Source organism: Paramormyrops kingsleyae, chromosome 1, assembly GCF_048594095.1.
Source record: "Paramormyrops kingsleyae isolate MSU_618 chromosome 1, PKINGS_0.4, whole genome shotgun sequence".
Lineage (NCBI taxonomy): Eukaryota > Metazoa > Chordata > Actinopteri > Osteoglossiformes > Mormyridae > Paramormyrops > Paramormyrops kingsleyae.
Genome location: NC_132797.1, coordinates 75,529,341 through 75,541,521, shown reverse-complemented (window position 1 = coordinate 75,541,521; position 12,181 = coordinate 75,529,341). Strand labels below are relative to the sequence as shown.

General features: G+C 44.0%; 1 protein-coding gene across 2 annotated transcripts; it reads left to right on the top strand.

The window, feature by feature from the left end:
* The first annotated feature begins 352 nt into the window (after positions 1-352).
* Positions 353-10,197, top strand: cnga3a (cyclic nucleotide gated channel subunit alpha 3a). Of its 2 annotated transcripts, XM_072699449.1 has the most exons (8): positions 353-717; positions 2,558-2,678; positions 3,198-3,314; positions 3,810-3,986; positions 5,433-5,564; positions 5,782-5,883; positions 6,665-6,771; positions 6,923-10,197. In XM_072699449.1, exons 2-8 carry the CDS (start codon positions 2,578-2,580, stop codon positions 8,311-8,313), a joined length of 2,127 nt encoding a protein of 708 aa, XP_072555550.1. In that variant the 5' UTR covers positions 353-717; positions 2,558-2,577; the 3' UTR covers positions 8,314-10,197. The 2 variants fall into 2 exon arrangements, with proteins under 2 accessions (XP_072555550.1, XP_023656762.2); XM_023800994.2 differs by lacking the exons at positions 353-717; positions 2,558-2,678; positions 3,198-3,314; positions 3,810-3,986 and having other exon boundaries at positions 5,545-5,713; positions 6,923-10,196.
* Positions 10,198-12,181: the final 1,984 nt, after the last annotated feature.

Sequence of the window (12,181 nt, the reverse complement as noted above, 5' to 3'; positions counted from 1 at the left end):
AAACCCACAACCTTCTGTACATGCATGGGCACAGACCCCTATCCGCTGAGCTACACACTGCCCATTGAATTTGCTTAGAGAAACTTACAGCAATACGGCCACAATCACCTGCGGTTCCTCAACTGCTGAACCTCTGACAAATGAATTTAAGAATAAAATATTTTGATGGTTCCGTTTCTACGGTCTTTTTTTTCTTCCGCGAAAAACAAACATGTAGATACACATGCAGACCAAGAAGCAGAGAAGATCGCCTTTGCCTGTCCGCGCGGTAAATTAAGCACCTTTTCACTTCCACATTTGCATTAAACTTGCGGGAATTAGCATGTGGAGTCCTTTTGGAGGGCAGCTCGAGCCGCCGCGCTGCCCTCCTTCGCGTTTTCACATGAAGCCCTTTTTGCTGTCAGGAAAAAGGCAAACGTGCTTCACGGAGACTCTGATGCTGGTGGTGAATTTGTCATGATTTAAAAAAAACCCCGATATATATAAAGGACGCTTTTCTAGTTTTCCTTTAAATCGTTCTTAAATCTAAGCGATTAATCACGTGCACTGTTTCAATATGACAAAAACTGCTTAAGACAATCCGTGATTAATCTGTAATTAAAGCAAAAGCTTAAACATCAACCATCAGAAACATACGAACAACACTTCTATCTGAAATTAATGCATACATATATGTATGGGGGGGGTGCATTTCAGCTGGAGACCTACTCTGAACAGGTGAGATCATTAGACATAAAATTATAACAGAAGAATCCATCAACAGACCCTGTCGTGATAGCGGAAGGCCGCTGAGCCGCCGCTCCTTGGGGCTGATGAATATTAAGAGAGGCGGCGTGACGCCCCATGCGCCTTTTCTCCGGCTCCGATCCGCCTCGTACCGCGGAGCTGTCTGTCCACCAGGTGCTGAAACGCACGATCGATTTTATCCCCATTTACTGGATGTGATCGACACGTCTTGGATTTTATACGAATCAACTCTAAGTGGAAGCAATGGACATGTTATGGACATTTACTGAAGACAGGAGGTGATGCAATTGAAAGGATACTATTTATCAAAATGGTGATGTTCAGCATCAGGCTGGATTGGATTATTTTTGGAATCTTTTCTTCCACAAGTGCCTGAAGACAACAGGTTGTAATAACTCTGCGTTCAGGTATATGTGATGTGAGGCTGGTGCTGCGGACGGGACTTTGTGTTGTGAATTCAGGCTGATCTGGTATTAAGGTTCCTGCCGCTGTCACGGTTCAGTAAAAACACTGCAAAAGTGATGCTAAAGTTTCTAAGCAAAACATAATTACCAGTTTCTGATCATAACTAATTAGCCTGAAGATTTTGTTACTCTGAACCGTGAATGAAATACAATATGAAAAGCACATATATTACTACGTATAAAGTAGAGTGTTCAGATCTTTAAATGTAGGCCTAATCTAAATGTAGCCTATGTAGCCTAACATGAGTGTTCTCTAATGTACATGCAAATTATTAAACAATGGTGCCGGCTGTAGTAATTTCAGCTATGCTTATTTTGAATACACTCCAGATTAAACTAGTAAAGGTATTAATGTAAGGTTACTTCTGTTTGTTCATAATGCGCAGAAATTGCAGTTTGAAAGTGGAAGGTCGGCATGCAGTGAATGCAGTGTTAATCCGTATTAATTCCAGCGTATCCGTACCCTGGGCCAATTACTTTAACAGAACATTTAGCCGCTAACATGCAGTCTTCTGTTAAAGAAGATAGTTACACATCTTTCAGTTGTACATAAAGTAAATATCTATCATTCAGCAGAGGTTAAAACAGAATCTATAGTTTACTTGCACATTGAATTTCCTGCTTTTGTTTAAATAAAACATAAAAAAGAATTTATTCTCTACCTTAAAAATGTGCCTTACAAACCCAAATACAATCGCCTATTGGCAACTGCTCGTGAGACGCGGTTATCCTAACACGCTAAATTAATCACATTCCATAATGTGTAAAATACTGTAGTAAACTAGTATTTTAGATCACAATGTCAAAGTCTCACCAATCACGTCACTCCTCTCCTGCTTGATTTCAACACATACTTGTTCCTCCTCCTCCTCATTAAACTGATTATAATAGCAAATCATTTAAAACCACATATTTTACTGGGTGATTCCCCGTGAGCACAATCTGTGCCCCTGTCAGATTAGTGAAGTAACCAAGGAGATCTTCAGGCATGTTTTTCATTACCACTCATTATATTTGTACGGCTTATGGCGAATCCAAATGACCATGCAGAAGAAATTGATGAGAATATATTTTGCTGGTAAAGTATGGTAGAATATCCAGCCTTTCAAAGTTAAAATATATTCACCTTCTGACGCTGTTTGCAACGTCTAAGCAAAGTGGGAACTTGGGACAATGGCGTTATATGTTTAAGAAGCATTCAATGTCGAATGGGCGGATAATCACCACTGCTTGGTGTGTGCATAATGAAAATGATTGCGGTCAGAGCACTGGAGTGTGTGTGTGTGTGTGTGTGTGTACAAACATTGTAACCCTGCCCCCCCCCCCCCCCCCCTTCTGTTGGGCAGTGGCTAGATGTGACCTAAAGATGGCGAAAATCTGCACCGAGCATTCGTACCCCAGCCAGCACGGGCTGTGGGTCGGCACCCCGGAGGATGACCTTGACTGCGTGGAGAATGGCATCAGCAGGTCAGAGCCTGGCCCTGGCTCTGCAGTGCCCACAGCTTTCAGTAAATGTTTTGCTAGCTGTGATGTCATAATACCAGTTCTCACCTCACACCCTTAGGCAATCATGAAAACACTTCCAGTATAAATCTCCTAAGCCCACAATGATGGAACATTTAACTTGGCATGCAGCTAACTTCATTTTATGAGTTTCTAAGCATGGATTTTATTTCCTAAAATGGCCCGTGAATGTCTGGGTTGCAAACTGTGTCACACTTCAGCTGTCCATGTGTAAGGCTCAAGCCTTTGAAGAAATCTTAACCAAAAGCCTCTTAAGGCTGTTCTCATCAAAGAAGGACTTATAGAGCTGGCATGGACAGCGTTTTCTATCTTCTATACCCTGTCTTCACAGCACGCTAAACTGCCGTCCTCCGAAATGGAAACAGAAAAATAAAAAATAAAAAATCCGCCTGTTGAGCGCACCATAGAATGGCGTTTTTGTTACATTATGTGACAAAGCTGACAGGGAATTTTTGTTGTCAGGGCGACCTCTCTCTGCGACGACACCTCTTCTGATATCCAAGGAGTCTCCTCACTGGCCACCAGCAGACTTCCAGAGTCCCACAGAAGCTCCTTCACAGGCTCTGGAGCCATGGCAAGGTTGTTATCCACGCTGCTCCGAACCTTGAGTAAAGACCACACACCCCAGTCATCCCAGTAAATAATACCCATTCAGGAATCCTTACCTATTCACAGTCCCAGACCCACCCACACAAGAGAGATGAATTCGAGACTGCCCACAATGATCACTCTACTCAAACACTGATCTTGACAAAGACTGCCCACAATGATCACTCTACTCAAACACTGATCTTGACAAAGACTGTCCACAAAGACCAGTCTACACCAAGGTGCACTCCATGAAGCCGGATTTCTCAGTTAGTTGGGTTCACTTAAGCTAGAAGTCATGATTGTCCAATTAAAGTTTAGGTAAGGAGAATTCCTATTGGACAATCTTCTAGCTTATTTTAACCCAGGTAACTAAGAAGTCCTGCTTCGCGGAACACCCCCCGGTCTACTCAAACAGAGTATTTGGTGTGTTTGGTTACCACTGTCTTCCTGGTCACCAGTAACAGCACCAACCTTCTCTTTCAGGCTCTCCCACTTCATGTTCATGCTGAGGACCTGGGCTTCCCACACCTTAACCCAGGAAGCAGAAAGACCAGACTCCTTCCTAGAACGGTTCCGCGGCCCTGAGCTCAAGGAGGTCTCCAGCCGAGGAAGCCAGGGCCAATCGTCCACTGGCCACCCAGGTGGACCTCAGAAGAGGAAGTAAGTCTCCTGGGGGGGACGGGGGGGGCATCCAGCATGAACCTGCCGGACGGTGCCGAGTGTCATTCTCAGTCCTGTTTAAGCTACTGATGGTATAACTTTGCTCAAAATTGTAGTTTATATACAAATATGAAATATTGACCGTAACTGGGTTCCGAGTTTGATGATTCCAAATAGGAGCAAGAGACCGTAGGAATATTTAATGGATCTGTTTTTATTTACAAGTCGTATCAGTCATTGGCCACTGGCTGTTCTTAATATCAACAACTGTAACAACACAGATGAGTAAGTGTATTGGTCCTCTGGTACATCTTTTACACTCCTTACTTAGTAATTTGTCTACAATTACTTAGTATTTGTCACTTTACTTTCTCTCCGGGTGAAACCGGAGGGAAACTAAAGTATCCAGTTTCTAATGGGATGTGGAGGTATTTAAAAGCACAGCATAAAGCGCCACACAGCAAATAATCACCACCTGATATGACTACTGAAAGGGATTTATGTTTCACCACAATATATGACCCTGCAAAACTGTAAAATGATTTCTAAAATACAACGACGATGATGACGATTACTTCCACGTCCCTAACTTCCCTTCTCTTTAATATGCTCTGGAAACCTCAGGGTTCACAGGATAATATTAAAATATATTTTGGAAAATCAGACTTGTTAAAACACACTGAATGTTAAAACTTTCTTCTCCAATCTTTTCCAATTTGGAATGGTCTGCAGAAACTCAGTGCTCACTGGCATGTAAAATAATTGCCTTGGAAGTCTTTAAAAACTCAAAAACGAGACAAAGTTTTACATTGGAATCAGAGCCTCATTTTTATTTTCATCAGCAAACTATCCCTTGTTTTTGTGGTCTAAAAAAAGCCACTAAGTAAAAATATTAAGAAGTCTGATTTTGGCACCTTTTTTCAGAATACCAACATAATTCATTTAAAGATTCACCACAAAAACACAGGGATAAAATAGGCTCTCTCCAAACCAGAGTTCCTTTTGAAGTCTGCTTGGTTGGTGTTGGGTGCAGTAGCTGAGCTGAGACAGGCTATCAGCAAGGATTGGTGGGCTACTCTGCCCCCTGCTGGTCAAATATGAACCTGCATGCTCACACTGGAGCTTTCAGACCACAGAAAATCAGTGAGGACTTTAAAAGTGATTGGACAAGTAACTGTCAGTGACCCAAAAGCTCAGAAAAAATTAATTAACTGAAGACAAACTCTGCAATCACACCAAATATGCATGCCATAAGTCCTCTTGTCCTCCTGGGGCAATTAGTGGTTCTGATAGCCCAGTCTGAAGAGATACATAGAACTCCCTGCAACTCCTTCCCTTGATGAATAGAGTGTATCCACTCTAGACAGAACCATAGCTTCTTAATAATGATAACTGCCGTCTTGCTGAGCAATGCAAAACAAGGGAATAAAAACACATCGCATTTAGCAAAAAGGAGGACAAGAAGGAAACAATAAAAGGAGAGAAAAAAGATGGAGATAAAAAGGAGGAGAAGAAAGATGAAAAGAAGGAAGAGAAAAAGGATGAGAAGAAAGACGAGAAAAAAAAGGAGGAGCCGCCGTGAGTATCTGATGGGTTACTTACTGGGGAGTAGAGGAGCCGGTTCAGTAGAGCAGTGCAGAACTCTTTAAACATCCCATAAATGAATCAAAAAGGCTGACTGGAAGGGAGCCCATTCTGATGGACACTCGACTGAACCGGAGAGCAAAGTGAGAACAGCAATTGGGGATTTGCCGCAAATTGTGGATTTGCCGTGACTGATTTCTAACTCTTTCAGGAAAGAGGTATGGATCATGGACCCAGCGACAGACTTGTACTACAGCTGGCTCACCATCATCGCGGTTCCCGTCATGTACAACCTGATGATGCTGATAACCAGGTCTGTAATGGGCACCCCATTACTGGGTATGGCGGGAGGGTGATCCGGGGGCCAGAGCATGTCAGTTCTGGGTGGTTTTCAATCATGTCTTTCAGATAGCAGTCTCCATTCCAAAGGAGATGGTTTAGACTGTCTTCATTATGATTTAGGCTGATGGTTCCATGATGGTTTAAGCTGATGGTTCCGTGATGGTTTAGGCTGATGGATCCATGATGGTTTAGGCTGATGGATCCATGATGGTTTAGGCTGATGGATCCATGATCGTTTAGCCTGATGGATCCATGATGGTTTAGGATGATGGTTCCCTGATGGTTTAGGCTGATGGATCCATGATGGTTTATGCTGATGGATCCGTGATCGTTTAGCCTGATGGATCCATGATGGTTTAGGATGATGGTTCCCTGATGGTTTAGGCTGATGGATCCATGATGGTTTAGGATGATGGATCCATGATGGTTTAGCCTGATGGATCCATGATGGTTTAGGATGATGGTTCCCTGATGGTTTAGGCTGATGGATCCATGATGGTTTAGGATGATGGTTCCCTGATAGTTTAGGCTGATGGATCCATGATGGTTTATGCTGATGGATCCATGATGGTTTAGGATGATGGTTCCCTGATGGTTTAGGCTGATGGATCCATGATGGTTTAGGATGATGGTTCCCTGATGGTTTAGGCTGATGGATCCATGATGGTTTATGCTGTCTCCATTATGTCTCCATTCACACCTGCTCATGCTGCTCATACCTGCCTTTTAAGCTGCTGCTCATTTCCTTCCAGGGCCTGTTTCAACGAACTCCAGGAGAGTTTCACTACACTATGGATTGTTGTAGATTACTCCTCAGATTTCATGTACCTCGCTGACACGTTTGTCAGGTCAAGAACAGGTGAGGTCCTTGGTCTAAACAATATTGTTGACCTGTACTGTTCACTTAAAGCAAGAAAGCAAACATTAATTTTTCTGACAACAATTTGTCGTGAAGTAAATCAGGGGTTTTTTCTACTTTTACATCCCAAGACAAACATTTTCTTTAACAGGTTTCCTGGAACAGGGATTACTTATAAAAGATGTGAAGAAACTGAGAGAGCATTACAGGAAAACCCAGCATTTCAAATACGACATAATTTCAGTGCTACCAACTGACATTTTCATGCTGAAAGTAGGGATCAACATTCCAGAGCTGAGGTTCAACCGCCTCTTCAAAATTTCAAGGCTGTTTGAGTTCTTTGATCGCACAGAGACCAGAACTAATTACCCCAACATTTTCAGAATCAGCAATCTTGTGCTTTACATTCTCATCATTATCCATTGGAACGCTTGCATTTTCTTTGCCATCTCCAAGGTCATTGGCTTTGGTACAGATACCTGGGTATATCCCAACATCAGTCACCCCGAGTATGGGCGGCTGTCCAGGAAATACATTTACTGCCTGTACTGGTCCACGCTTACCCTAACCACCATAGGAGAAACACCGCCCCCTGTCAGAGATGTGGAGTACCTCTTTGTAGTGTGTGACTTTCTCATTGGCGTGTTGATTTTCGCAACCATCGTTGGTAATGTTGGTGCCATGATCTCCAATATGAATGCCTCCCGTGCAGAGTTCCAGGCCAAGATTGACTCCATCAAGCAGTACATGCAATTCCGGAAGGTCACCAAGGACCTAGAGGCCAGGGTGATCAAATGGTTTGACTACCTGTGGACTAATAAAAAGACTTGTGATGAGAAGGAAGTGCTGAAGAACCTGCCAGACAAGCTGAAGGCTGAGATTGCCATCAACGTGCACCTTGACACACTGAAGAAGGTGCGCATCTTCCAGGACTGCGAGGCCGGGCTGCTCATCGAACTGGTGCTGAGACTGCAGCCGCAGGTTTTCAGCCCTGGGGACTACATCTGTAAGAAGGGTGACATAGGCAGAGAGATGTACATCATCAAGGAAGGCAAGCTGGCTGTGGTTGCCGACGATGGTGTCACACAGTTTGTGGTGCTAAGCGATGGTGCCTACTTCGGTGAGATCAGCATTCTGGGGATCAAGGGAAGTAAGGCGGGGAACCGAAGAACTGCCAACATCCGGAGCTTGGGCTACTCTGACCTCTTTGCCCTTTCCAAGGACGACCTGATGGAGGTACTCACCGAATACCCAGAGGCCAAAAAGGCCCTGGAGGAAAAAGGGAAGGCCATCCTAATGAAAGACAACCTAATCGACGAGGCTGTAGCCAACACCGGGGCAGACCCCAAGGACCTGGAGGAGAAGATCATCTGGCTGGAGACCAACCTGGATGTCATGCAGACCAAACTGGCCAAACTCATGGCTGAGTACACAGCCAGCCAGACCAAGATTAAGCAGAGAATCTCCAACATGGAGTCCAGGGTCAAAACTCTCAGGGAGGAGGATCTCTCAGAGGTTGTTGAAGACAAGAAGACTAAGTAATTTCATGTACAGTGTTACTATACATCTCCAACACAGCAGCAGTGTTGCAAGAGTTTCATCCCTACTGCCATAGCTGCACTTACCACATTAATTTTGTACCCATCAAATCTCTGCTACTAATTGCGTGTATATGTTTATGTGTGCCGTTTTATGTATTTATGTTTAACATGTTAGAGGCCTGTAATGTACTTTATTTGTATTGTAACAGACTGTGAAGACAAATATCCTAATAAATAGATAACCTTTATTGTCATATCTATCTATCTATCTATCTATCTATATTTTATACAGATGTTTTTTTGTAAAACATTTTGCATAAATCTCATAAGGTAGTCTGGGACATAAAAAAATTGTTTATAAAGATAAATTTGTGTAACATGTCATTTTGGTTTAAAAATGGATCTTTTTACCTGTCAGGTTTAAATGTTTCATGTATAAATATACAGCCTCCGTTGTGTGCAGGATGGTACAGCTGTCATGGAAGACCTGGTTACTGAACATCTTTGTCTGCACAGTAGATGATACTAAAGGAACCGTTCACATCAACTCAGAATATGCTATTCCTAGCAGCAAGCAGGAACACCGGAGGGGCTTGGATACCCTGGCAGATCCAGGGGTCCCTGCACTTTACACGAGCCCCCAATGGATATTTCTGGGTCTCCCCCACTCAGCAAATTCTACCTGCTGGTTCATCCATGTTTCTTCAGATTGAAATTCCCGGCTACGCCCCAGGCAGCAACGTCACGAGACACACTGACAGGGACAATTGGCATCTCTGCATGGAATAAAACCCCATAGTTTGCATAGTTAATCTCAAGCCACATTAATTGTACAGGCAGATTGGAGGGCAATCACAATTTGCAGGCTTTAACATCGTCCCCCAGCACAAATAACCCTTTGCTGGACAGGAACAGACTCTCTCAGCGGGCCGAGTGACATTGGGCTAACAATCATGCACGTGTTGGCAGTGATGAGGCGTGCTAATTATAGGCTGAGCAGATTACTCTGAGACAGTTTGAACAGTGACTCTATCTGCATTTATTAAAATGTGTCAAATGTACTTTAATTCATGCATTTAGCATCTGAAAATCTTTCAGATTTCAATAAAATCTGATAATACTAAAACACACAGGTTCAACTTTTAATTGAATATTCCATGAATGTATTTAGCATTAGAATTTATTATTATTGTGAGCTAAACAGTTTTGTAAGTATGTAATGTCTAATATTGTGATGGAAACCGTGTACCCTGGGTAGATATTTCTACCTCTCTTTCCTGTGGTAATATTTTATCAGCAGTTCCCATAGTAAACCATTCTGCTAGACTGAAATGTTCTGCAGTGGTACATGGTGTCCATTTGTAAACCTGTATTCATTTTCCATTGGCGGACTGATCAAGGCTGAACTGTGTTTATGTCACCAGCAGCTCCAATCACCTCCCTGACAACAGACAATGAGGCCTGGGCTGCATTTGACTGTGTTATTAGCAACCGCCGGTTCTCCAGGGGAATGGGGACCAAACACACAGCAGAACAGTTCTCTGTATCCAAAATAGGTTTTTACACTTTCTGCTTGGTCAGTAAGCCAAGTTGCACTTGATGGTGAGTGACTAGAGGCAATATGACAGAAAGAACGAGGGCTACTGACTCAGAACAGTCACAAAAGATCATCTCCTTCAACTGGAGGGAGGAGAGTGTGTTGAAGAAACAGCTAAGCTCTCTGGAGGCCATGAAGAGGCAGGTGGAGACCTCCTTCAACCTGGACCAAAGGCTTCTTTACCATCGCTTTCAGGGTAGGCTGCAGAGAGCTGCGCTGACCCACACGTGCCTGGGCATGCAGAGGGAGACCAGCCACACTGCAAAGTGTGGGGCCATTGTGGACACATGTTGTGGTAGCACTAGGGGGGCACTAGGGGGGGGCGTCTGGATGACGCAGGGAAAGATGCTAATCCGTAGTGGACACCAGGTACCTACAGCTTCTCGAGGACAAGCGTCAACCAGGACAGTCGGGGAACCCATCAGGTACTCATCCCAGAAGGCTTCCTGGCAGAACAGGAGATGTGCAACCTCAGATACTAATGCTCAGGAAAGAGAAGCCATCAGCAGAAGAGGAACACGACTGGCCAAGAAAGCACATCCCTGGAGTGCTGCAGTGAACGTCCATCAGGCAGAAGAGCTTTGGCACAAATCAGGAACATCACATATGGAACTAACAACGCCAACGATAAAAGATGAATCCCCTGGGCTAACACCAACTAGCACCGCTGGTCAAATCAGAACCCTCTCCCAGGAAAGGGTACCAAGTGTACGTCCAAGATCCTGTGCAAGCTCTGCACCTCTTACAATGGCAGGCAGCAACGGGACCTCCCTGATCCCAGTGAGCCGGCAGAATGACCTGGGCGAGAGGATCCGCCGCTTTGTGCAGAGTGCGGTAGTGCAAACGCGGCATCGGGGCGTGACCTCCACCACCGACAACGCCCAGAGCCTGGGGGAAATCCTGGGCGATGGCAAAAGGAAGAGGGTCCCCATGGATCAGCTACCGCATGCCACCGAGGGAGAAGATGAGCAGAAGTGGCGGCCGACAGCCAGCAGGAGCCTCACCATGCGAAGCCTGGACTACAGGTCCTCCCACTGTGATACTCCTGTGGAGTTTCTGGTCTTAGAGAGCTACAGTGCCCTGGTGACCAAGGAGAACTTGGAAGAGAGAAAATGGATGAACAACAATCCTTACAATGGAAGCTTCTAGATCTCTGTAGATGAGGACAGTTATGGTAGCTCCTCACCTTCAGGATAAAGATGCACAACTTCATGTGCCATTAAACAATTCACTGTACAAGCATTAGTTTCTGTAATTAAAGGTAAATACTGTCTCACTGTGAATCCAAGTCTATGAAGCAGGTACTGTAAACAGCAACTATTAATTATGCATAATCAGCACAATGAAATACCTATTGATGAAGATTCCTGATGCATTGAATATGTAACCGTAACTTCAGATGCCAAGGAAACAACCTACCAACAGAAGAATTTTAACAATGCTTACAACAGCAGCCCTGCGCCTTAACAGCACACTGCAAGATGCAGTTTTGGGCTATCCATTGGGTGTTTGGAGGTTACTTGCAGTTTTTGGCTATCCATTGGGTGTTTGGAGGTTACTTGCAGTTTTGGGCTATCCACTGGGTGTTTGGAGGTTAGTTACAGTTTGGGCTATCCACTGGGTGTTTGGAGGGTTACTTGCTATAAAAAACTGCTGAGACAGAGGAATGAAATCCAAACTACTCACACCTGACAGGAATAGTGTGCTGCCAATTCCATCTGAAGTATCTGAACTGAGACTTAATAAGGACAAAGGCAAATTTAGGGTGTCACGTGGACCCCACCATGAGAGGAATATGTTCCCAGAAGCGTTTCCCCCAAAGCTTCTTCCAGTACCACCATCGTCTTTGGCCTGGTAACAGTAACTCGACTATTATCAGATACTGAGAGACAAATATTCTAGAGAGATTTTGAGACGACCCAGACTTGACCTTGTCAGGTAAGGATGCACTGTACCGTCCACAACAGTGCTCAGTAATAACCGATCATGTATGTACATATGTACACACACACTTAGGAAACTTCCCCAGTAAACATTTAAATTTACACATCTCTGCGTATTAGTTACACATTGATCAAGTCAAAGCACCAGTGTCATAAAAAGCTCCTTGTCAGTGGAAGGAAAAAAATTATCAGACCCAGTAGAGCTGCTTGAAGAAAAGGGTGCATTTCGGTTATGGGATACAAAGTTCAGCGTGTTCTGCATATACATCATTTTTTTCAAAAACCATTGATGTTTCATAATACTCCAGCAACCCCTAGGTTGATCAAGA

Excerpts from the sequence above, each read along its gene's own strand:
- cnga3a (XM_072699449.1), top strand. The coding sequence starts at position 2,578 with ATGGCGAAAATCTGCACCGAGCATTCGTACCCCAGCCAGCACGGGCTG. Across the intron at positions 3,315-3,809 it reads GGCTCTGGAGCCATGGCAAG|GCTCTCCCACTTCATGTTCA; the intron begins GTTGTTATCCAC and ends CTTCTCTTTCAG. Across the intron at positions 5,884-6,664 it reads CTGATGATGCTGATAACCAG|GGCCTGTTTCAACGAACTCC; the intron begins GTCTGTAATGGG and ends ATTTCCTTCCAG.